This window comes from Drosophila montana, unplaced genomic scaffold, assembly GCF_035044405.1.
Source record: "Drosophila montana isolate Dmon_TW-CO22-7 unplaced genomic scaffold, ASM3504440v1 contig_2496_1, whole genome shotgun sequence".
In the NCBI taxonomy this organism is placed as follows: domain Eukaryota; kingdom Metazoa; phylum Arthropoda; class Insecta; order Diptera; family Drosophilidae; genus Drosophila; species Drosophila montana.
Window position 1 is genome coordinate 1 of NW_026997364.1, and position 22,756 is coordinate 22,756.

The 22,756-nt window shown below is 39.5% G+C and overlaps 1 protein-coding gene across 5 annotated transcripts in view; it reads left to right on the forward strand.

Annotated features, from left to right (window-relative positions):
• Positions 1-1,349: 1,349 nt before the first annotated feature.
• LOC135428665 (GRAM domain-containing protein 2B-like) overlaps positions 1,350-22,756 on the forward strand; it is a 44,329-nt gene continuing 22,922 nt past the window's right edge. Inside the window, exons 1-3 of one of the 5 annotated variants that reach the window (XM_064682745.1) lie at positions 3,724-3,855; positions 4,571-4,630; positions 19,401-19,470. In XM_064682745.1, the coding sequence (XP_064538815.1) occupies positions 4,609-4,630; positions 19,401-19,470 (92 nt within the window). In that variant the 5' untranslated portion in view covers positions 3,724-3,855; positions 4,571-4,608. Of the gene's footprint in view, positions 1,757-3,723; positions 3,856-4,570; positions 4,631-11,020; positions 12,176-17,499; positions 17,601-19,400; positions 19,471-22,756 lie in introns of those variants that run through there. The other 4 variants (XM_064682742.1, XM_064682740.1, XM_064682741.1 and 1 more) reach the window with 4 other exon arrangements.

Sequence of the window (22,756 nt, forward strand, 5' to 3'; positions counted from 1 at the left end):
CGGTTCGAAAATCAAAACTTTTTTGATGATTTTTATTGAATATCTCGGGTAAATACTGTCAGATTTTGAAATGTTATACCTTTTTGAATTTGTAGGGATGCCTACTATCAATCTGCATTGAAACATTTTAAAAATCGATGGGTTAAAAAAATTGGTTGACCAAAAACCGATTCGTTGGTGAAGTCAAAATTTTTTGATGATTTTTTGGTATATCTCGGCCAAATACTGTCCGTTTTGGGAATTTTATACCATTTTGGACTCGTAAGGATAAGCACTACAACAAAATCAACAAAATGACAAGGGGTTACATAACGTTTTTTCTCAAAATCGGGGTCGGTTCTAAAATCAAAACTTTTTTGATGATTCTTATTGAATATCTCGGGTAAATTTGGTCTGATTTTGAAATATTATACCTTTTTAAATTGGTAGGAATCCCTACTATCAATTTGCATTTAAACAAATTAAAAATCGATGGGTTAAAAAAGTTATTGACCAAAATCGATTCGTTTGTAAAGTCAACGGTTCGAAAATCAAAACTTTTTTGATGATTCTTATTGAATATCTCGGGTAAATATTGTCTGATTTTGAAATATTATACCTTTTTGAATTAGTAGGGATCCCTACTATCAATTTGCATCCAAACAAATTTAAAATCGATGGGTTAAAAAAAGTTGTTGACCAAAAATCGATTCGTTTGTAATGTCAACCTTTTTTTTATGATTTTTTTTGCATATCTCGGCCAAATAATGTCAGATTTCGTAATTTTATACCACTATATACTCGTGAGAATCAGTACTATCGATTAACATCAAAAAAATTAAATAAATATTGTCTGATTTTGAAATGTTTAATCCTAACCTAGAACTCTTTTACTTACTTTTAATTTGTTTAAACCTAACATAATGCTGGCTTGCAAACTGTACCTCATGCTCCTGAATAACGGTTATGTCAAAGCTGTTGATTGTCTGTCATTGGCGTCGGCGTCGCCGTCGCCGTTGACATCGCTGTCGGCGCTATTGTCGATTGCCTTTGAGTCTTGTCTTGAGTTTGTTGCCATCCGTTTTTTATGGCCATTTCGCTTGCCAATTGTTCGTCAATTCGATAATGTGAGCGGTGAAAGGGGGCGGTGGCAGCTGATTTAGTTATTTGTTGTCGTTGTTTCTTTCCGCTATTTGTTTCACCTTGCGCATTTTGGCATGCAACATTCGCGAGGCCCTGGCTCGAGGAGGAATCTAAACAGTTGCCGCTGTGGCCAACATTCGCTGAGTAGCCGTGGTTATAGCCAAGCGTGCGATTCGTGCTTACGCAAAAAAAAAAAATAAATAAAAACTAAACTAAACTGAACGCAGCGTTTTATCAATAAAATGAACTACCTTACTCCGCCCGCCCACAACAGTGGCGCCGGCAGCAGCAGCAGCGGCAGCGGTAGCGGCAGCGCTACGCCGCGAATGACCAGTCGCTCGGCTTCGCCGTTCCGCCGCGGCCGGGCGAATTCGTTGACGCCCACACAGGACACGCCAGATCCATCGCCATTGGCCTCGCCGCAGCCGCTGCGCAAGCGTCCGCCACGCCACACGCAGCTGAACGAGATCTTTCGCCCGCGCTGCAACACGGATCCCAGCCGGACCCACAGCAGCAGCAGCGGCAGCAGCAACATTAAAAAGTCCGCGGCGACGCGCAGCGTTTTGGGCTCGCTGCTGCGACAGACGCTCAAAGTGACAACTGCATCGGTGGGCTTCAGCGCCAGCGAGGAGCGGTGAGTGAAAAACAGTTGAGCAGAGCTCACAGCCACAATGTTTGTGCGCGGCGAGCTGTGCAGATCGCGGCGAAAAATTGAGCCATTTCTTGCGCTGCGCTCCAATTGGCGCTCTTCGCTTCTTTGCAAGGTCACCGCACCATATGATTTTCATGTAATTTTCATTGTTATTTTGTGTGGCTGTTGCGCATTTGGAATGCTATTTGTATAACATTTACAAATAATGTACATATATTTCGTTTGTTTATCTATCAGCTGGGCACATTTTTTGGCGTGACGGCTGCCCCTCGTTGCCAATTAATTTATTGCATTAGCTTTGCGTTTTGTTTTCGTTAGCTCAATAAACAAATGCACACACACACACACACACACACACAGAGAAAGAGAGCTCAACGATTGGTTGTGCCTGGCAGCCGCTAGGTGGCGCTGCGCGACTTACATCAGCGCCAGCTAATGAGCTTGACCTTTCGCTTGTTCCTTGGCTTTTGTTACGGATTCTGCTTTCGTGCGGCGAGAGATGGGCCCCCACAATGATCTTGCGCGTCACGCCACTCACGGGACACGAAAATAAATCTAATTGAATGAATAGTGACAGATTATAGTTCTATGTGCACTGACGTCACGCGTCAAATATTTACTCGCCTCGATTACAATTAAAAGCAACTACGAGGTATTTAATAAGCTCAACATTTTAACATATGGCTAGTATATATGTACATACATACATATGTTCATATGATTCGTGGGGTGTACTACGTCACTTTGATAACACTCGACATGCAGGAGGCCTCCTGGCCAGTGCTGTCAGCTTTTGAACAGTCAAAAAGGCTATATATAGTGAAAAGTCAGTGCAAAAAACATAGATTTAGTAATAACTTCTGCTGATAATTGATTTTGCTGTTCAGATAATTTTTATCATTTACAATTCATTTAAAATGTTGTATAATATGTTGATGTTTTAAAACTAAGAAGCTAACTAAAACCCGCTATTTTAAGAATAGCCAGTTTTGTCCGGAAAAAAACGGAATGGGCAGCACTGCTCCCTACATACTTTTTTTTTTTGGTGCGCATACAAGCATAAAATGTCATGTGCCCCATGCATGTGAGTTTGTGTGTATGTGCATGCGCAGATTGCGTCAAGCAAAAAAAAATCCCCAGTGCTCTCACGTGGCAGTGCGAGTGCGACAAATGCCGGGCAAAGAATCAGCATCTGTGCAGAACTCGCCATACCTTGCCATTACATATGTATTTATATGTATACACGTGAGTCTGTGTGTGTGTATTGACAAGTAATATTTGCATACGCTCTCGCTCTCTATCTGTCTCTCTCTTAGTCTGCTCTCATCTGCCTGCTGCTGCTCTTGACAGCAATGGGGTGATTTGTGTGCCACTCTTTGATAAATCTTTTGGGTTCGCATAGGCAGCGCTTTAAGCGTTGCACCGATTGCTAATGCCGCGATTTTTAACTCAATGTGCAGCTTACAGGACACGCACACACACACGCATGCAATTCGCCGCGCTCTCGCATCTTTTGGGCCAGGCACAAAATTGCGAATATGCTCCACTGTGTGCGCGCCTACATTTGGTGGTGGCTTGCAAGCTCACCGCTGCGCCCGCACAAACCCACCACCACCCAGCGACACACAGCTGCGGCGTTGCGACGTCGCTGCAGGCTAACGGTACTGCTGCTGCGAATGCCGCAGAGACAGAAGAACAGAGCCACCGACAGCAGCAGCAGCAGCAGCAGCAACGGCCTCAGTTGCCATATTAATTGAGTGCACAGCGCGTCGTGTCGTCAACGGAACTTCTCCGGTATTTGCCAACATTCGCAGCGTCAATAAAAATACAAATATTCACCAAAAAACAAATAACAACAGCAAAGTACTATATCGTTTTGTGCAGCAGTTTAGGCAATTAAAACAGGAAATTCGCAATTCGCCGCCAGCAGCGAGAGCCACAGTTAAGGCGCACGCACAATAATCAACAACAACAATTCACAAAAAGTGCAAAAAGTGTTGGGAAAACTTTTACCATACGCAAAAGCATGTAAAACTCTTGCGAAAATTTGGCAAAAATCTTTGTGCGAACGCAAAATCAAGGTGAGCACGCCCCCTAGCAGCAATTGTTGTGTATGCGTGTGTGTGTGTATATAGAGCGGCGAAGCGTGTGTGTGTATGTGTGCAAGTCGGCTTTTGCGGCAAAACGGCAGCACAGGCCTATGCGTCGAGTGGGTTGGGTGCTCGCTGAATTCGCTCAAACAAAAATGTTTGCTCTCACTTTTCGCTGTGTTTGTTTTGTTCATTTCTTTCATGCTGCTGCTGCAGCCCCAGAGAGAGAGAGAGAGCTATAGAGAGGAAGAGACCCACACACACACACACACACACGCATTTCGGGGCTTCCTTTTGATTGTGTAACTGTGAGTTATGGAAGTGGAAAGCATAACCTTTGGCTTATGTCTGAGTCTGTGTCAAGGTTTCCAAATAGACACGCGTCCGATGGTTGGTGTGACTTTTAAACAGCGCGTGTAAACACACACAGTATACCGTTAATTACCAAGGCTCAGAGCTGCATCAGCCAAGTCTGAACAGAGCAACATTTTTACCATATATTTATGTATACCAACTATCGTAACTCGGAAAGTACAAGGGATTTTTAGCTGAAATTTGGTATGTGGCTTTGTGGCATATAATTAGATGTGTCTAACAAAGGTAGCCTCAATTGGGCTCATATACATATATGGTAGATAATTGATTTCATCTATTGATTTTGATTGACAAATGTTTGTAAAGTGTCATCTGCTTCTCTGTTTTATAGATTAACACAACTTGCCACAACTGGTTCGCTAAGCGACAATGCGAAACGGAAGCATTCCAGGTGAGTCCATATTCAATATGACAATCCAAACAAACCGAACAAAGGCCAATTTATGAGCTTTAAGTACCCGATCTATGTGCAGCTGTTCCGATTGACAGCATTAAATATAACCTATAGATAGGTAATGGAATATAACTAAGCGACCTTTGACATCAAATCTTCCATCTGTATACAAAACAATTCCCAATGATACGATAAAGAAATGGAGCGGAAGATCCCAGATGTGGATTTCAATGTGAAAGTCCATTTCGTGAACTAAATTTGAAGCTTCCTTGAGTTCTATTTTTAAGCATCTCGCTGCTAACTATAAAATGTAAACAAAAATATTGCAAAGATTCATAATACGAATGGAATTTTTGGTCGTATATTTTCGGAAAGCAATAAGCGTGATCTTTGGCTTAATTTCTGAGCTCCTCGGAAGCGATTTCAGCAGCTGATGCTATATAATCAGATATGGGCGATCCAAAAATGGGCTAGAGCGTAGCATCAAGTTGAACGACCTATCGCCCCTTTTAAACACACACATGGGATAACAGATTATATATAGAGAGAGTGAGAGAGAGAGAGAGAGAGGAAGGGAGGGAGGGAGAGATGTAGAACTGCGGAGCGGTAGGAACTAGTTGTTGATAATCAGACGAGCGCGTGTGTGTCGCGGCATTATCGGGCGTATTGTTTGAATAAGTGTCGTGCTCTGATTTATTAGACCAACCATATCGATATACTATATACCGTCAAGTCGCACCGATCCGACTACGTCAATTCCAGAGCCAAAGAGCGAGATGTTTTGATTAAAACTCTTTTGTCATCGCCTCTCGGTCCTCCATTCGCATAGTCGTGACTGATAGCACGATCGCATCTCTTCGCATGGAAGCTGCGAAATGGTTTTTCACTTCTGCCCGATGCCTTATACTAAGTATATAGAAATAAGTATATATGCCTTGCATCTTTGTTTGTAGTTCGGGGTGTCTATGGTCATCAATTTTGGCGAATTGTGTCAAAATATTTTTGGCTGCGCATTAAAATGAATTTGTTTTTTAGAATTTGGGTGGTCTTCAAGCGATGCACGTCTATCTAAATGTTGCGATCGTTCCGCTAATCAGGAATCGTAATCGAGATTAATTTAGACATTATATATATATTCAATCGGTGTCGATCTGCATTGCCGAAAGATGAACGAAATCGGGAACTTTAATTATTTCTACCAAAGAAAATCAAGTTTACAAAGATTCGAACTTAAATTCAATATATATTTGCAACTTTGCAACACTGCTGATCCATCTTTGATGGCAACAGTGTTGCAAAGTTGCGAATGGATGGAATCTTAACTTGTGTTCCATTAAATACAGACAATATTATTGTTCGAATATGGAAAGAAGAAAGTTAATGAGGAATATGTGCTAGATAGATCGCTGGGCGCGATCAATTGTGGGAATATGGACTAGCATAGATAGGAGAGACAGTTGTTAGTCATGGGAAGCCCGTGAGGTGCTTTTCCGGGTTCCATTTAGATATTACGAATGGGCCACCTGTTGAGGGCGCAGTAATATCGATAGATAGGGCTCTTATAGTATACATGTTCGTATCATAATTTACTTAGTTCATTGGCCAGGTGTACAGCATATTTTGCTGTCATATCTGCCGAAATGTCGAACACCTGGAAGCCATTAGTCATATGGCTTTTGGAGGGTGCAAAGATTAATTTTGATTTCTGTGTTTTTTTGTTCTGTTTTTTTTTTTTTTTACCCTCGTGCCTTACGCAACTTTGCTATCAACGTGACGTTTTATTGTTTAATAGATTTGCGTTCGCCCGGAAAAGTTGCCAATTGCAACATTTTCATTGACGAACTCGTTTTCACTTTGAGCTTTTATTTCGCTCTTGCCCATCTTTGATCCGATCCCAGCGCGGGAACCTGCTCACAGAGACAACAACATCATATCTTTTAATGGGACTATTAAACAAACAAAACGCCCCATGAAAGTGACGCCCCACAAAAAAGCCAAACAAGTTAAGCGTGCGCTAGTCGTGAGTGCTGCCCCCTAAGATACCCTGTAAACAGGCCTGAAGTGCACTAAAACACAGCGCTTTGATACATTTCGACTTGTTATCGATATTTATCGATTTGGGAAAACTGCAATAGACTTGATCTATGCACTTGTAAAAATCTAACATAAGTGAGATATTCAGATCTTATAGATTAACTCAAGAAAGCGTCTCAGTAAATCGATATTTATCGATTTGGCAGATTTACAATATTTCTGAAGCATATTTGCCAATTTTCTATGGTAAATAATAATCTGTCTACCAAATTTCAGATTTCTATATTCTATGTTAACCAAAAATCATTTAGAAAGAAAGTTTAGAAATCGATTTTTATCGATTTGGCAAAGAGAGAAGCAGTTCCAAATCTGATATACATATCCCATCTAGGTAAGATATATGATGATCTGCATTTCAAACTGTTTGGTCTCTGACTTTCGCAGACCTTTCCAAAACGGGGCGGCTGGAAATCGATATATTATCGATTCTAAAATCAGAATTTTAAATTGAATCTTAAATATGGTATTCGATAATCAGCATATTAAATCATGGTACTCCTAACTCTTATAGTCCCTAATATCTACTCAAAAGATGGGCCTAATATCGATATTTATCGGAACTAGAACAAGCAGTTCCAAATATACTTGATCTGCGAAAGCTATATGTCAAGAGGGTTCAAGGTTCTGGGTTTCAAACCAATTGTTATCGATTCCGATATTGAAAGCTTGAACTTGGCTCTACCCACATAGCATACGAAATTATAAGCTTTGTAGCCGTGGATACCCTGCCTTTTCTTCTGCATGAATAAGCACAACCTTATCATACTCATCTGTATCTAACTCTAAGGGGTACAGGGTATATACAGAGGCCCCAGCAGATCAAGAGTTAGACAAAGTGAAGGTTGCGACTTGTTGTCGTTGTTGTTGTTGTTGTTGTTTTTGTCGGATGCGGTTTTGCATAGCTCATCTGTGGGGTGACCATGACTAGCGCCTGGGTTTACAACGCGCCGAACTTGACAGCTGTGTGTGTGTGGTGGGATGTGGTGAGGGGGGCGCCGCGGCGAATTCAGTTTAGTGCAGCACTTAACAACAGTGTTGCCATATCGATAAACGCTCGCCCACTTATCTTTGGATTTTTATCGAAAATAATACGGTAAAAGTTCAATTAAGACTAGAGAACATTGGCTGGTGGGTGCGGCTAGCGGGCGTGCAGGGGCAGGGGCAGCCCCCACCCCGACCACGCCATTTATTCCGTGTAAGATAGCGCATTGTTGGTCAGGTGAGGGCGCGAACGGGTTGTTGTATTTCTCTTTAGTCTTAGTCGTTCGTCTGTATATTTTAATGCTGTATAATTATTATTTTTCGCCTTAATTATTTTTGCACAATGGCAAAAGCAAAACTGACAAATCATCATGTGGAGCCAAAGGGAAACAAAAAAGTGTTGTGTGTTGTCTGTTGGTCAACGGTTTTGGGGTCAGCTAAAAAAAAAAATAACACGAAAAATAACAGAAAATTTGGCAAGAAAAAACCAATTCGCTGAGCGAAAGGTGGGCACAGCAACATGCGCTTAACGGTTAATAGTTAATAGTTAAATCTCAGCTGCAGATCTGTTGGCATCAGCTGCTGCTTCCTTAGATAAACCAAACACCTGTCTGGCAGGCAGAGCGAGACGGAAAAAGAGAGCGAGAGAGCGCGAGCGAGAACAGAACTTTAGTCTGCCTCTGCGGCCGGGTCTTCTTTTCTCTTTTCATTGTTAAGTTTCTTAACAACAATAGCAGAAAAGCAACGCCGACGACTACGTCGACGTTGACGCCAACGCAACGCAGCATGATAAGCGCGCCGAAGAAGTTAAATACACAAACACACACACACACACACACACACACACACAGACATAATCGTATGCATGCATGTGGCCACGATTCGCCGTCGTATGTGGTTGCCTGTTCGCCGCGTCGTCTCAGATATTGTTGATGTAGGGCTGCCGCAGCCGCTGTTGTTGCTGCCGCTGCTGCTGCTGCCTCTGCTGCTGCTGCTGCTGCTTCAGCTGGCTGCCTGGCTGGACGGTGGGTCTGGCCGCAACGGCGCTTCAATTTCAAATTCAGTGCGAAAGCGAACGACAAAGCGGACGGGCAGCCAGTGAGCGGGAGAGAGCGAGCGAGAGAGCGCTTTTCAAGCAGCAGCGGTGGCCGCTTTTCCACATTTTGTGTTTTTATTCTTTTCAAATACATAAACAGTTTTTTTTTTTTGTTTTTTATATATGTACATATATAAATTTTTTTTCGTGTGCTCGGTTTGTTTTTTGTTTGCCGTTAGCAGCTATCGCGCGCATACACGACAACAATAAAGTTTATCAACAAATAAAAAGTCCATTTTAGTGTAAATGTTTATAAATTGCGGCGAATTAGTTTGGCGTTAACAACAACAAAGCGAAAGACGCGCAAAACAAACTAACAACTAACAACCTCGATCAAACATTTTTCGCAAAACAACGGCTAGCGGGAAACGGAGCCGTAGACATTTACGTAGCCGGGAGTACGGCCAAGTGACATCATAAAGCAAAAAGTGACGGAAATTGTTGGCTGTGTGTCGTGGCCAAAAATAAATGCAAAAAAACAAAAAAGCAAAGAACAAATTCAAATTAAATAAGAAAAGAATTGTACTCCACAGCAGCAGCAGCAACAACAACAACAACAACAACAACGACAACCACAACTAGCGGTAAAAGCAAATACACGCGCACAGCAAATAGCTGCTGGCCAGACCAAAACAACAACACGTACGGCGCGTAGTGAGAGCGTGTGCGTGCCTGTGTGTGAGGGAGAGAGAAGAGTGTTGTCAAATGCCGGGCGGCTGCTGCGTGGCGCCATCTATTGTTTGACAGGGGCAAAAGAACTTCACTAGCAAATACCCGCACACAAACAAACAGACACACACACACACATACACATGCATAGGCAAACAGCTGATGCTAGAAAGAGAGCGCGCATCTGCAGTACGATTACGCAAAAGAAAGCCTTGTTTATTGTACTATATATATACATATATATATTTATTATCTAAATCTATGATAATCATGATTGAAGTTCGAATAATTATCAGTTGGCACTCGGGCGAGCTCTTTGTTAACGATATTTCAGGCATATAAATAACTTTTAACAGAGCTGCTAACTATATAAAAATTAGCAGATACTGTTAAATTAATTTCGTTCTTAATTAAGAGATCTATGATAATGTCGGGTCCCACATTAGAACTGTAAGCTTTATGGCTTTTAACTGTAAACATGTACAGATGACAGACAATTGGCCAAAACTGTGAATTCAGCGTGAAATATGATTTTTTTTTTTTTTTTAAGTGTTGAAGATTAAATACCCTGACAGACAGATTATGCACCATAATATCTAAACATTTGTTAGGGTCTAGATTGCTTAGTCGAGATATAAAGAAAAGCACCCAAAACTGTTAATAATTGAAAATTTACAATTTCAAAGACTGCTCCAATTGGAGCTACATATATGATATATGATTGTTATAATTAAATGCAATGGATCAAGCACTTTCAGAGCTGACTCCAATTAAAATTCGAATTTCGAATAGCCTAAATTTTCGAAAAACAAAAAATTATTGAATATAATGTAGTTTTTTTTTTAAAATGCTATACTTAAATAAAGAAAACAATTAAGAAACATATCATATATTTACTCTAATATCAGAATTTGTATTGATTCCGATTTTAATGGAGAATTTTTGACTTTTTGGTGCTTGTAGGTAAAAGACTCAAGTATAATTACGATATCTTAAAAATCGAGAGAGTAGCCAGCCATAGACGAATATATTTTCTATATCGAAACAAGAGACTTATAGGTATCCAGCTAAGAACATCGTAAGCGTTTCGATATTTAAAAGAATTGTTTTTTGTTTTTGACTTTACAGTTCAGGTTAATGTGATTTAAGTTTGAGTTAACAAAGGGCCGATTTGTAGTTTAAAAGATATGTCAATTGCGGTTCATGAGTCATAACCGGTCATAACCGGTCATAACCGATCATAACCGATGCGGCTCAAACCCGCTTTGCCACAAGAGACTCACACAGACGAGTCTCACGCATGAAGCAGCAGCTGCTATTTGCACGCCTGCTGCAGGCGAGCTTTCGAAAGCTCACCAATACAAATGCAGCCATTCAATATCACATGTGTGTGTGTGTGTGTGTGTGTGAGTGTGTGTGTGTGGGATAGTTGATCGACCTCCCGTTGCCTGAACTGCTCGCACTCTGCTCCGCTCCGGCACACTCGGGCAATGTCAACGCGACGGCATAAAAATAACTTTGGCTCTGCCCTTCTTTCTACAGCCAGAGCCAAAGAAGCGAGAGAGCTGATCGAGAAGATGTTGTTGTTGATAGTGAAAACACGCAAAGGCTGCCAACTAGAACAATAAACTAAGCAGAAAATAAGTAAATAAAAGAGAGAGAGAGAGAGAGAGAGAGAGAGAGAGGGAGAGAGAGAGAGAACATTGTGAAATAATAAGCAAAAGAGAAGGAACTCAAACAATGGCCACAATCAGCGAGGAGGTCAACGGCGATGGGAACGTCGAGTCATCGACGGAGGCGGACAGCACATTGCAGCAGCTAAAGGCCAAAAAGAACAAATCCAATTTGTTTCTCATCAAATCGTACAGCTTCATTGAGAAGCCAAGCAGCAACAACAACAACAACAACAATATTAATAATAATAATAACAACAACAACAACAATAATCATCATAATAATAATAATATTATTAACAATCCGTCTGGTGGCAAAGTTGAGCTGCTGAGATCGCCCGATCTGAAGCCATTTCCGGACATCGCCTCCCTGATGCTGGTCGCCGGCGAACAGCCCACGAGAAAGGCGCGCCTGAAGAAGCCCAATAACAAACAAAAGCCAGCGAAGACGAAGGCGAAACGTGGCAAGGCGCTGGAGGAGCAGCTGGCCTCGGAGCTCATCAGCGAGCAGGAGGCACAGCTGCTGCGCCGCAGTCCGCACGAGTTCGTGGAGCTGCTCGAGCAGTTGCCCGCGGCAAATGGCCAGCTGCCACGCCCACAGTCGCTGCCAGCCAAGGTGCACTTCGAGACGGCCAACGAGACGCTGTGCCTCGAACCGCAGCCGGCGAAGCGACGCGGCGACAACATCAAACGCGAGTCCTTTCTGCGCCAGAGCCTGCAGTCAATTCGCCGCAGCTTTGGCTCCAATAAGCACGCGTCCAAGCTATCGATAGCCACGCCCACAGCGACAGAATCGCCCTCGCCGGGCTCATCGAACGCCTCGTCCACATCGTCCACATCGACCACATCCTCGTGCTCCTCAGCCACGGCCATCAGCATGTTGAGCAAGGCCCAGGCGCACAGTCATCTCCTCGATGAGTTCCTGCCCACGCCCTTTGTCCTGCTGCTCAACAATGATGCGTTGGGTGACCACAAACAGTATTTCGGCCAGGCTGTGGATATCTGCGACGGCGCTCTTCGGGCTAACAGGTAAGAAGCTTTAATTGAGCTTTTCGGGGGGATAGACCCTCAGTTGTGGGACTCAAATGCATTCAAATGTCATCTCTGCTACTCAAAAATTCAAGTTTTTGACGCTTTCATGTGCTTTGAAAGCTTGCAAATGCATCTGTGGGGCTTTAATGAGCTTTCAAGTACGTTACCGAGCTTTTTAAGTGTTTAAAATCTTCATATGCAAAAGCTTTTATAAAAACTTGTCCTTATTCTTCCTTTAGAGCTTTGTGTGCTCTTACTGCACGGAGCTTTCGTGTGATTTTGCAGCTTGCGTTTAATTTGTGATTGGTTTGATAGCTTTTAGTTGCTTGATTAGCTTTCAGCATACGTAAGCTTTTCATGTGCTTTTAGCCCGCTCGAAACACAGAAGTTTCATTAATTTTTTTTTGTTCATAGAGCTTTCATGTGCTTTCAAACTAGGTTATCTGACTGGAGCTTTGTTGAGCTTTTGAGCGACCCTCGTATTATGTATACGCCCCCCTGTTTATTGCCTGGTACTGCCGTGCAGCCTTTTCCATTGTTGTGGGCATTGATTTTTGCACATGTACGGCCAGAAAAGTCAAGGCCAAGCTTTTCAACCTGCTGCAACAAATCAGACCGGATGCGACGGCCCCCCCTTCTCCACTCGACTAGACTTGGCTCTTATAATAGCTAAGCTGAGCACATTTTCAGAATTGATAGCCAGTGTCAGGCATCGATTTGCATTCATTATAACCCGAACCCAGTGCAAAAATGAGGATAATAGGGTATTCCGGTTGTGTGCAAATATATGTAACAGGCAGAAGGAAACAAATTACATATATTATTGATCTGGGCCGTCAAACTGAGTCGGTTTAGCCAAGATCGAAAACTATAAGAGCTAGAGGACTTACATTTCAAATGCATATACGTAAATCTATTTCATACCAGTATCGAATTATCGATAAATATCGATTTCAAATCAAACATTTGTAGCCATTTCTCGAAGACTTTCATAGCTAGAGACATCACATTTGGGTACGCTATAGATTATGGGGTATAATATCGAACTATCGATAAATATCGATATTGAGGCAAACCTATAGTTAGCCAGATCTCAAAGAATTTAATAGCTAGAGACAGGGAAACTGGTATAATATAGATTATGGGGCTTATATCGATAAATATCAGTTTTAAAGCTACATTTCTTTAGCCATATCTCGAGGATTTTAATAGCTAGAATCGTCAACTTTTGTATGCAGGCTCTCGTATGGTATAGACACACCCTGAATATTTTACTTCTTAGATAACGCCGCCCAGTTACAGGGTATCTTGCAGTCAGGCACGCTCACTTGTACCTTTACTTTGCCGGTTCCGATCGATTTGTGTATAAAGACGACAACGACAACCACCAACAAATTGAGAGCTCTTCAACTTCCGATTTGCATGCGGCGAGTGTCCGCAATGGACGATTGACAGATTGACAGAATGACAGATTGACAGAATGACGGACTGATCGATAGATAAATATAATTACGCAAAGCCAACAACATAATGCCCCAGACAAATTTGGGCTGCGCAACGTATTTGGCATCTGCGCTGCAATTGTCGTTGCCAAAGTTGAGCCTCGTATAAACAATGGAATTTCTGTGACGTCACGGAAAAACAAATTTTGCATTTCCAAATAATGTGATGGACGTCAACGCATAAACATCCATATAAATATATATATATACATATATAAGCCATTAGGCAAATATTTTCAATAAGATTTGATTTCTCGACTGAACCAAAAAAGTGCAGGAAGAAGAAACTCACAGTGATACCTCGCAAAGGGGAAATGCTGCGGTTCCAAAAGAGTTTCCCAATTTGTATCCCAATTGATCAAATGTATGTGAATATTTGCACTATCGTTAGTTTTGGGTAATTTGAGAATTCTATACTTCTTTTTTTTGAAGTCAAAAACTGTTTTAAATAATTTCAATTTTATCTAAAGTTTCTAAAGCTTTGATTTTTGAAGGTTCTAAGCAAAAACCGCTTTCAAAATGATTTCAATTAAAATTGTGATTCATTTCGAATATTTTCTGAAAATGTTACAATTTTCGAAAAGTTCTCAAGTTTCGAGTTTGAAATAAAAAATGAAATGATTTTGATTTAAATTGTAAATCGATTTAAAAAATTTCTAAAAAAAAAAAAAAAAGGCTTAAAAAAACTTAAATATATTTCCCAATTTTTTCAATCAGCTTAAAATTGATCCAACAAAAATATATTTCCTGAATATTTCAAGTTTGAAAAGTAAAAACATTTTTAAAATGTGAATCAATCTTTAAATTCCGAAAAAAAAGTCGAAAGCTCTCAACTTTATAGTTTGAATAAAGGACAGATTATTTTTAAATTTTTCATTTTAAATTACGCATCAATTTCGAATTTCTAGAGAATTTCGCAAAAGTTTTCTAGTTTGCATGTGAATCAATCTCTAATTTCCCGAAAGATCTTTATTTAGTTTAAAAAGGAAAAAATGTTTAAAATGATTTCATTTGAAATTGTGAATTATTTTTCTTCAAATCGAGTTCAAAGAGGTGTTTCCCAAGAAATCTGTGTCAATATCTCGAACAGCAACGATGACAAATGGCAAATATTTTGCAGAACTATATATAATTATATATATATAGGAAGAGCAGGGGTAAGGGCTTTCTTAGTATATCTATATGTATTATAAATGGGTTTAATACAGTTTATAAAGCGTGGCATCTCCGGTTTCGGTTTCGGTCTTGTTTTTGTTCAGCTGCAGCCACAGGCAGTGTGCCATTTGTACGCACAAGCAATATACATATATATATATATATATATATGTATATATATATGTCTATATATATATATGGGTATACATGTGCCCCCAGTTACCCCTAGGGGTAACAAATGCCAACCCTCTCTCAATTGTGCGACGAGATGCGTGCAATTTGTTGCGCCTCCGCTTTCAGTTGATGTCCAATGCATTCCCAGTGTAAAGTCTACGCGTGTGTGTGTCTCTGTGTGTGTGTGTGTGTGCAAGTGAGTGTCATTTACATGTGGGCGATTCACTTTGCCTCACAATAGTGAATATATATGTATATTTTTCGAGTGCATTCGCGTTGATTGAATTTCCAGCGCTCTTATCAAAGGCGTCGTCCGATGCACGTTCAAGTGGCACCCCCCCCCCCTCCCTCCCCCTCTCCGACCCCCCTTGGCATTACATGTCACGCTCCCAGCCCCCCTCCCCCCCCAGAATGCCGTATTGGCACCCCCCCCTGCGCGGCAACTAACAGTGTTAACATTAACACAAATGGGTCAATTGCTTGTTATAGGTTGCGAATATCATTTGCAATTTGTAAATTTAACGCTCTAAATTAATTAAATAAATGTTACGAGAAGCGGAAAAAACGTGTAAACAATTATTTGCGTTGAATTTGCGAGAAAAAAAATGTCGAAAAATTGCGATTTTTTAAAAGCCCAAATATTATTTAATTGATTTTTGAACAATTCCTTATTCAAGAATGGAAAATAAATGGCAAATGAAAAACTGAGCAGCCAAGAACCCGGCTCAGAGCTTGGCACTGGCTCACAGCTTAAACTAGTTGCGAATTTTAACGCATCAAGTGACAAAAAACTTGAAATGCGAGCAAAAACAAAGTTCACTTTCTGTGTATTTGGCCCCCTCGATAAAAAGTAGCTGCCCCACAACAAATTTACAGCGTGTCTTTTTCTTAAATATCTTATAAGCTATGCAAATATGACTCCAGCTGAAAAGGAAACTAATTGAGTTGAATAATATTTGTCGCAACTGGAGTTTAATTGCAAAATTAGCTACGCTCTCAAATAAGGAAATCACACGCTGAAGCTAATGAGTTTTTAACGAGCTTTCGAGATTTCTGCAAATGACTTTTACATTAGCTCTATTTTATAGCTTTTCAAGTTGATGTTGAACCAAAATGAACTTGAAATATTTTACATTAACACTAGCTTAAAGCTCTTGACGGAATACAGTTGTCAAAGATATATTTCAAAGCGTTCTATTCGTGGTTTTTTAGCTTTAATGAGCTTTGTAGCTTTAAGGTTTCTTTTAAAATCTTGTTTTAAGCTATTAACAAGATTCAAACCAAATCTTAAGGTAAAAAGCTTTTAAAGCTCGCTTAAAGATTGAATAAAGATTAAACTCAGCTTGACATGTAGTTTTTTAGCTTGAATCAAGCTAAAACAATACTAAAAGTAACCATAAATCCAATATTTAACTAAATATAACCAACTACTTCGTTTTGCTCAGCTTGAAGCTCTCTTAAAGCTTAAAAAAAGACCAGGCTTAAATTGAAATAAGTGTTTTTAAAGCTTGAGACGAGCTACAACTGCAATCACACTAATCTTAATCAAATCTTTAAGTAAATATACCTTAAAGTTCCTTGTGCTCAGTTTAAAGTTCGCTTAAAGCTTGATAAAAAGATTAAGCTTAGATTGAATGAAGCTGGAGACGAGCTACAGCTGCACTGAAAGCAACTATAAATCAAATCTTTTAGTAAATATAGCTTAAAGTCCTTTGGTCTTAGCTTAAAAGCTCGCTTGAAGCTTTGGAAAAGCTAAAGCTTAGATTGAAAGGTGCCCTTTGAAGCTGCACTTAATGTAACCTAAATCAAATCTTTACGTAAATAGAACTTAAAGTTTATTTTGCTCAGCTTAAAGCTCGCTTAAAGCTTCAAGCTCTAACACAAGCCTGGCAAGTGCCTTGCGTGCAGATGAATAGCTTGTGCCCTGCTCCAGTTATACATATGTGAGACTCAGACCAACGATCTATAATCTGTCGAGCATGTGGACCATGATTAAGGCATGTCAATACGCTGACTGCACCCCCCCCCCCCTCCCTCCCCATCCCCCTCCCCCCTTCCAGCCACAAAGCACCTCTGCAGCGTTTGGCTGAGATTAGCTTTGGGTCTAAAGATAATCGCTTGCATTTAATGCATTGCACTCGAACAAAACACCCATAAACGAGTGTCACACTTAATATAAACACGCTGATAATGCCACACACACACACGCACACACCCCTCTCAACCTGCACACACACACACACACAGAGCACCCCGCGACCCTCAACCCTGGCCTGCCTTCAACTTTTGCGATCTGTGAAACACACTTCACATTCAATTGACAGTAAAACGTTCAGTCCATATACCTGTCCCTCTTCCACCCATGTGTGTGTGTGTCTCTCTCTCTCTCTCTGTGTGTGTGTGTGTCTCTGTGTGTGTGCTTCTAGTTAGATGCCATTGAATGGATTTTAATAATTTCACATATTTCAGTTTGTCAGTCGCCGTCGAGCGGCCCGGCGAAACTTTTGCCGCAAATTCGAACAAACAAAAAGTTGATAAAAATAACAACAGCAAAAAAATTTCGAAAAAGCAAAAGAAGCAGCTTAAAAAAAGTTTGTGCACGTCCCAAAAATTGTTGTTGCTATTTATTTTTTATTGTGTCTGTTATTATTATTATTTTTTTTTCGGTATGTTGACATATCATAATTCATTGTCGTCTTGTACTATACTATATTTGTATTTGTTTGTGTTATTATTTATTTATGTTTTTTTTTTGTTTTTTTTTTGGTTGTGAGTGAAAGTGCGTTGCCCAAAGAAAACACTTTGAAAATCAAATCGAGCGCGATTAGTTGCTAAACTTTAAATGTTATAAGAACCGAAATCTGAAAGAAGCAAATAAAGAGTTGAGACAGAAACAAAATTGACGGCAGTTCGAACTGTGAAATAGACCGAAACTATGAAGAACAAGAGAGTAGGGATAACTTCGGCACGCCGAAGATTTAATACCCTTGCAGACATTTGCCTTGCAATTTTGGTGATACGTGAGACTGAGTTTGATGAAAATACAAAAACTAATTTAAAAACAATATAATAAAGAAGTGAAAGATTGATGGGACTTGGCTCAGGTGTAAGCCGTGAATGCGAGGGCTGGTCCAGATATCTTTATTTTCAACCGATCCTTCCTATTGCAGCTATATGATATGGTGGTCCGATGTTGACAAGATCTAGTATATACATATGTGGAGAGAATAGTAAAACTAATAAATTCTGAGTTTGGTCAAGATATCTTGATAGACAAGAAAGCTTTCCGTACAAGAACCTACTTTTCGATCGATTCCATCTATGGATATAATATAGCTGTCCGATCCGGCCGACATATGTTTTCCCTGCATCAGCAGGACGGACCCAAGCAAAGTTTCAAGACAATAGACAGACAGACATGGGCTATATAAACTCGACTGTTGATGCTGATCTCGAAAATATATACTTTAAGCGTTCGGAGATGTTTCCTTCTATGCGTTACACAGTTGACGACAAAATGCGAATGCCCTCTGCAAGGGTATAAAGAGAAGGGTATCTAGATGCTTACTAAGATGTGTATAAAAGATATGTGTGCATATTTGAGATATGGCTTAGACTTTGCTCATTGATTTTCCTGTTGTTTTATTTGATTAAAACTGACCCTTTTCCACGCATATTCCGTTTGTGTGGGTGAATTTCAAAAATGCGTAACGTTTAACACTTGGGTGTACGGAAAATGAACTAAAACTAATGTAAATCGGATTGGATCTGTTGAAGTATCTTACTCTCAATTCAAACTCGAATTCTTCCCATTCATTGTTTGCCGCTTGTTGGTAAATTTTTATTGAAATCCGTGAAAGGTGTCTGTTTTTTATTTTGATAGATTTTTTTGACAAGTGTAAAAATCGAGTGTGTTTTATAAACTTGAGCATAAATGAGATCTGGCTTTGACATTTGCGTATTGATTTTCCCATTATTTTATTTGAACTAACCCCTTTTCCACGCATATTCCGTGAGGTGAATTCAAAATGATTTGCACTAAAACTGATGTAATCTGGATCGAGCCGAACTTTAACTTTTTCATGAATGAATGCATTTTTTCGAAATCCGCGTCTCGTTTTATATTGGTAGCTTTTTTCACAAGTCGAAAAGTCATATTTAATAACTATTTATATGGATTAAAAAAGGTTTACTTCTTGCATTTCCATCAAGAAACAAATGCCTGAAGTGAAACTTTTGTTTAAGAAAACTTTTAGACCCAAACCTTACACCTTTGAATATATAGAAAGATATACTATATAAAAGATATACTTCTTGAAATAAGCTACATAAAATATATATAAAATATAATGCGATCTAAAGAACATTTGGTTGAATTCTTCTCTTTGCAGGTATGCATCAAGTTTTTAATGAATATGTTTACGGAAAATGGCACTTCAAAGCCGACGCGAGAACATTCAAGTATTTCCTACACACACACACACACACACACACACACACACACACACACATATATATATATCCATTTGTATATATATATAACCCCAATTTAATGCCTTTTATTATATAATTGAAACGTGTGAACCGGCTCGCCGGCAAGCTCTATGAAAGTATAAATAGAGAAGATCGCACGCTAAGCTCAAAAAAAAAACGTAAACCCGAAAAGACAACAAAAACGAATTGAATAAATCCAACAGAAGCAACAGACAGAAAGACGAGCCGAGCTCCAAGCTAATAAATTGTCGTAATTATATCATCAAAATTATAAAAGAACGTTACGAAAATATTGTCATAAATCATTTTGAGCGCTGTTCAGTGTGAAATGCCAGACTATAGAGTATATATATATATATGTGGGTTTACATATGGTAGATATATATATATATATATACTAATGACAGCCAGATCATAAACATATTTGCACAGAAATTTGCGATGAGCCATTAGCCATGCCAAATCAATGATAGATGAGAAGCGACAGGGACGGGTGGAGGGTGGAGGGGTGGGATACTAAATATTTTATATCTCTATCGTATATACATCTCGATTTGTAGCAAGCATATTGTGTGCACAGTTTTTGGAGGGGAGCAGGCAATTATTTATGGCAGTCGATTTTAAAGCTGGCATAAAACAAAATAGGCTGCCATGCTATTGCCTAGATTGTTAATACTCTGTTCGCCAAGTGACTAAGAGAGTATATTGGTTGTGTGTCGGGCTCTCGATTCAAATTGAACAATCCAATATATATGTATATTCTTAGAGCTAGACTTGACAAGTTTGCTGAGATGCTCTAAAGATTGAGCCGTTACAGTTTGAAACTCACTTTGGTCTTACAGTTTAGGAGCCACTAATTCAATATACAAAGAAGCATTCGACAGTTTTCAGCTATTCTAAGAGTGCGAGCAGGGTATCTTGCAGTCGGTTATCTGAATTTTGACTTTTATAACTTTCCAACATCATATTATATAACTTTTTAACAGTTTATCACATAACTTCCCAGCACTATACCACATAACTTCCTAACACTATATCATATCATTTCTCAACACTTTATCACATAACTTGCCAACACTATTTCATTTAACTTTCCAACACTTTATCATAAAATATCCGAACCCAGATCTATGTATCTAACCCCAAATACCAGAACTCGATTGCTTAACCGATCTTCCTTACGTCTAATAACATCTTCCATAAGAGTTATTATCGGTTTGAATAGTTCGATTTCTACTAAGAAATATATGTGAATGGCTTTAATAAGTTGGGCCCAAAAATTTACCCAAAATAGATTCAAGTCTTTGCTTGCGAGTTTCGATGGGGTTGCGTCCAGCTGGATATTCGGAGGTATTTCATAATTGATATGCATTATATGAATGTCCACTTTATTGCTTTACTATGCCATTCAACATTTACAAGCGATTGTATACCCTGCAAATGAGCACAGCCAGGGGTATGCCAGATGGGCGGAGTGTGCGGAAGAAGACGCGACCATAAATATTTATGTAAATAATATGACTGGAAACGTGAACAATAAGAAAATAAGGATAGATGTAAATGTTTCCAGAGCGGGCAACGAGAGGGGAGAGGGGTGAGGGGAGGCACCCTGCTTACACCCGGGTTATATCCCCGGGGATATAGGCGTTATATTGGGTTAAAATCTTCCCTATAATATATTTTGAATATATAAATATACGTTGGGATACACAGAAGTTATTTGATTAGCTTTAATAAATGCATAAATATAAAATACACTGAGAGAAAATTTACGTTTAAAATTGTAGGAATGAAACTTTTCGTGCAAAATTTCAAATATATATCGTTCTACAATAATCGAACCAATTTGAATTAAGTACGAAACGTGCTTAAATCAAAATTGAGCACTAAAAGATTTAAAAAGAGTCTTGAATTAAGTAAAACGTACTGAAAACAGGAAATTGCATGCTTTAAAAAAGCAAAAAAACCTTCTCAATAAAAATGAGACTTAACTGAAGTATCGTATTATTTTCTTGAATTTTCGGAATAACAGAATTAAGAGAGAAAGATCTTTAAATAAGAAGTTCGCACTTAGTTCAAGTAAAGAAATTTTTGATATATAATTGTTAGCTGTGCTTTTCGAGCTGATAATAGGCCACTTTGATCCATATTACAGGGTATTTGCTAGTCAATTAACCTCCGCTCGGTCATGCTGACTTGCCTGTTGTTGTGTGACTTTGCTATTTTTATGCCTTCCAAGCTGATAAGCATTGATGCCTGATATATACGCAATATACATAATGCTCATAAGGCAAGCAAATACATATATATACAGATATAGTATATATATACATATGCTCAATCGTACCAATATGCAGCCTATATGCATATATCCATGACTCACTGTGGAGGAAAAACCAAAACTCTTTGATATTGTGTCCGTGTTTGTGTGTGTTTTTCCCAGTAATATATTCTCCATATGTAGATATTTAGACGGACTATATGTAACGTGAATGCTCGTTAATATTTAGTTTTTCTCTGCTTTTCTTTGGCGATACCCTTCCAGAGGGTATTCGCATTTTGTCGTCAACTGTGTAGCGCATAGAAGGAGACATCTCCGAACGCTTAAAGTATATATTTTCGAGATCAGCATCAACAGTCGAGTTGATATAGCCCATGTCCGTCTGTCTATTGTCTTGACACGTTGCTTAGGTCCTTCTTGCTGATGCAGGGAAAACATATGTCGGCCGGATCGGACCACTATATTATATCCATAGATGGAATCGGTCGAAAAGTAGGTTCTTGTACGGAAAGCTTTCTTGTTTATCAAGATATCTTGACCAAACTCAGAATTTATTAGTTTTACTATTCTCTCCACATATATACTAGATCTTGTCAACATCGGACCACTATATCATATAGCTGCAATAGGAAGGATCGGTTGAAAATAAAGATATCTGGACCAGCCCTCGCATTCACGGCTTACACCTGAGCCAAGTCCTATCAATCTTTCACTTCTATATTATATAGTTTTTAAATTAGTTTTTGTATTTTCATCAAACTCAGTCTCACATATCACCAAAATTGCAAGGCAAATGTCTGCAAGGGTATTAAATCTTCGGTCACGCTTTTTTTTGTCATTCGTATATTTAGTTTGTAGTTCTTCCGGGATTCAGTTTGTTGTTTGTGGGCGCTAATAAATAGAATTTTCAACAGATTTCCAAATTATTTACGAGCAACGTCAAAAGAAAATGTTCGCCTACATTTCCATTAG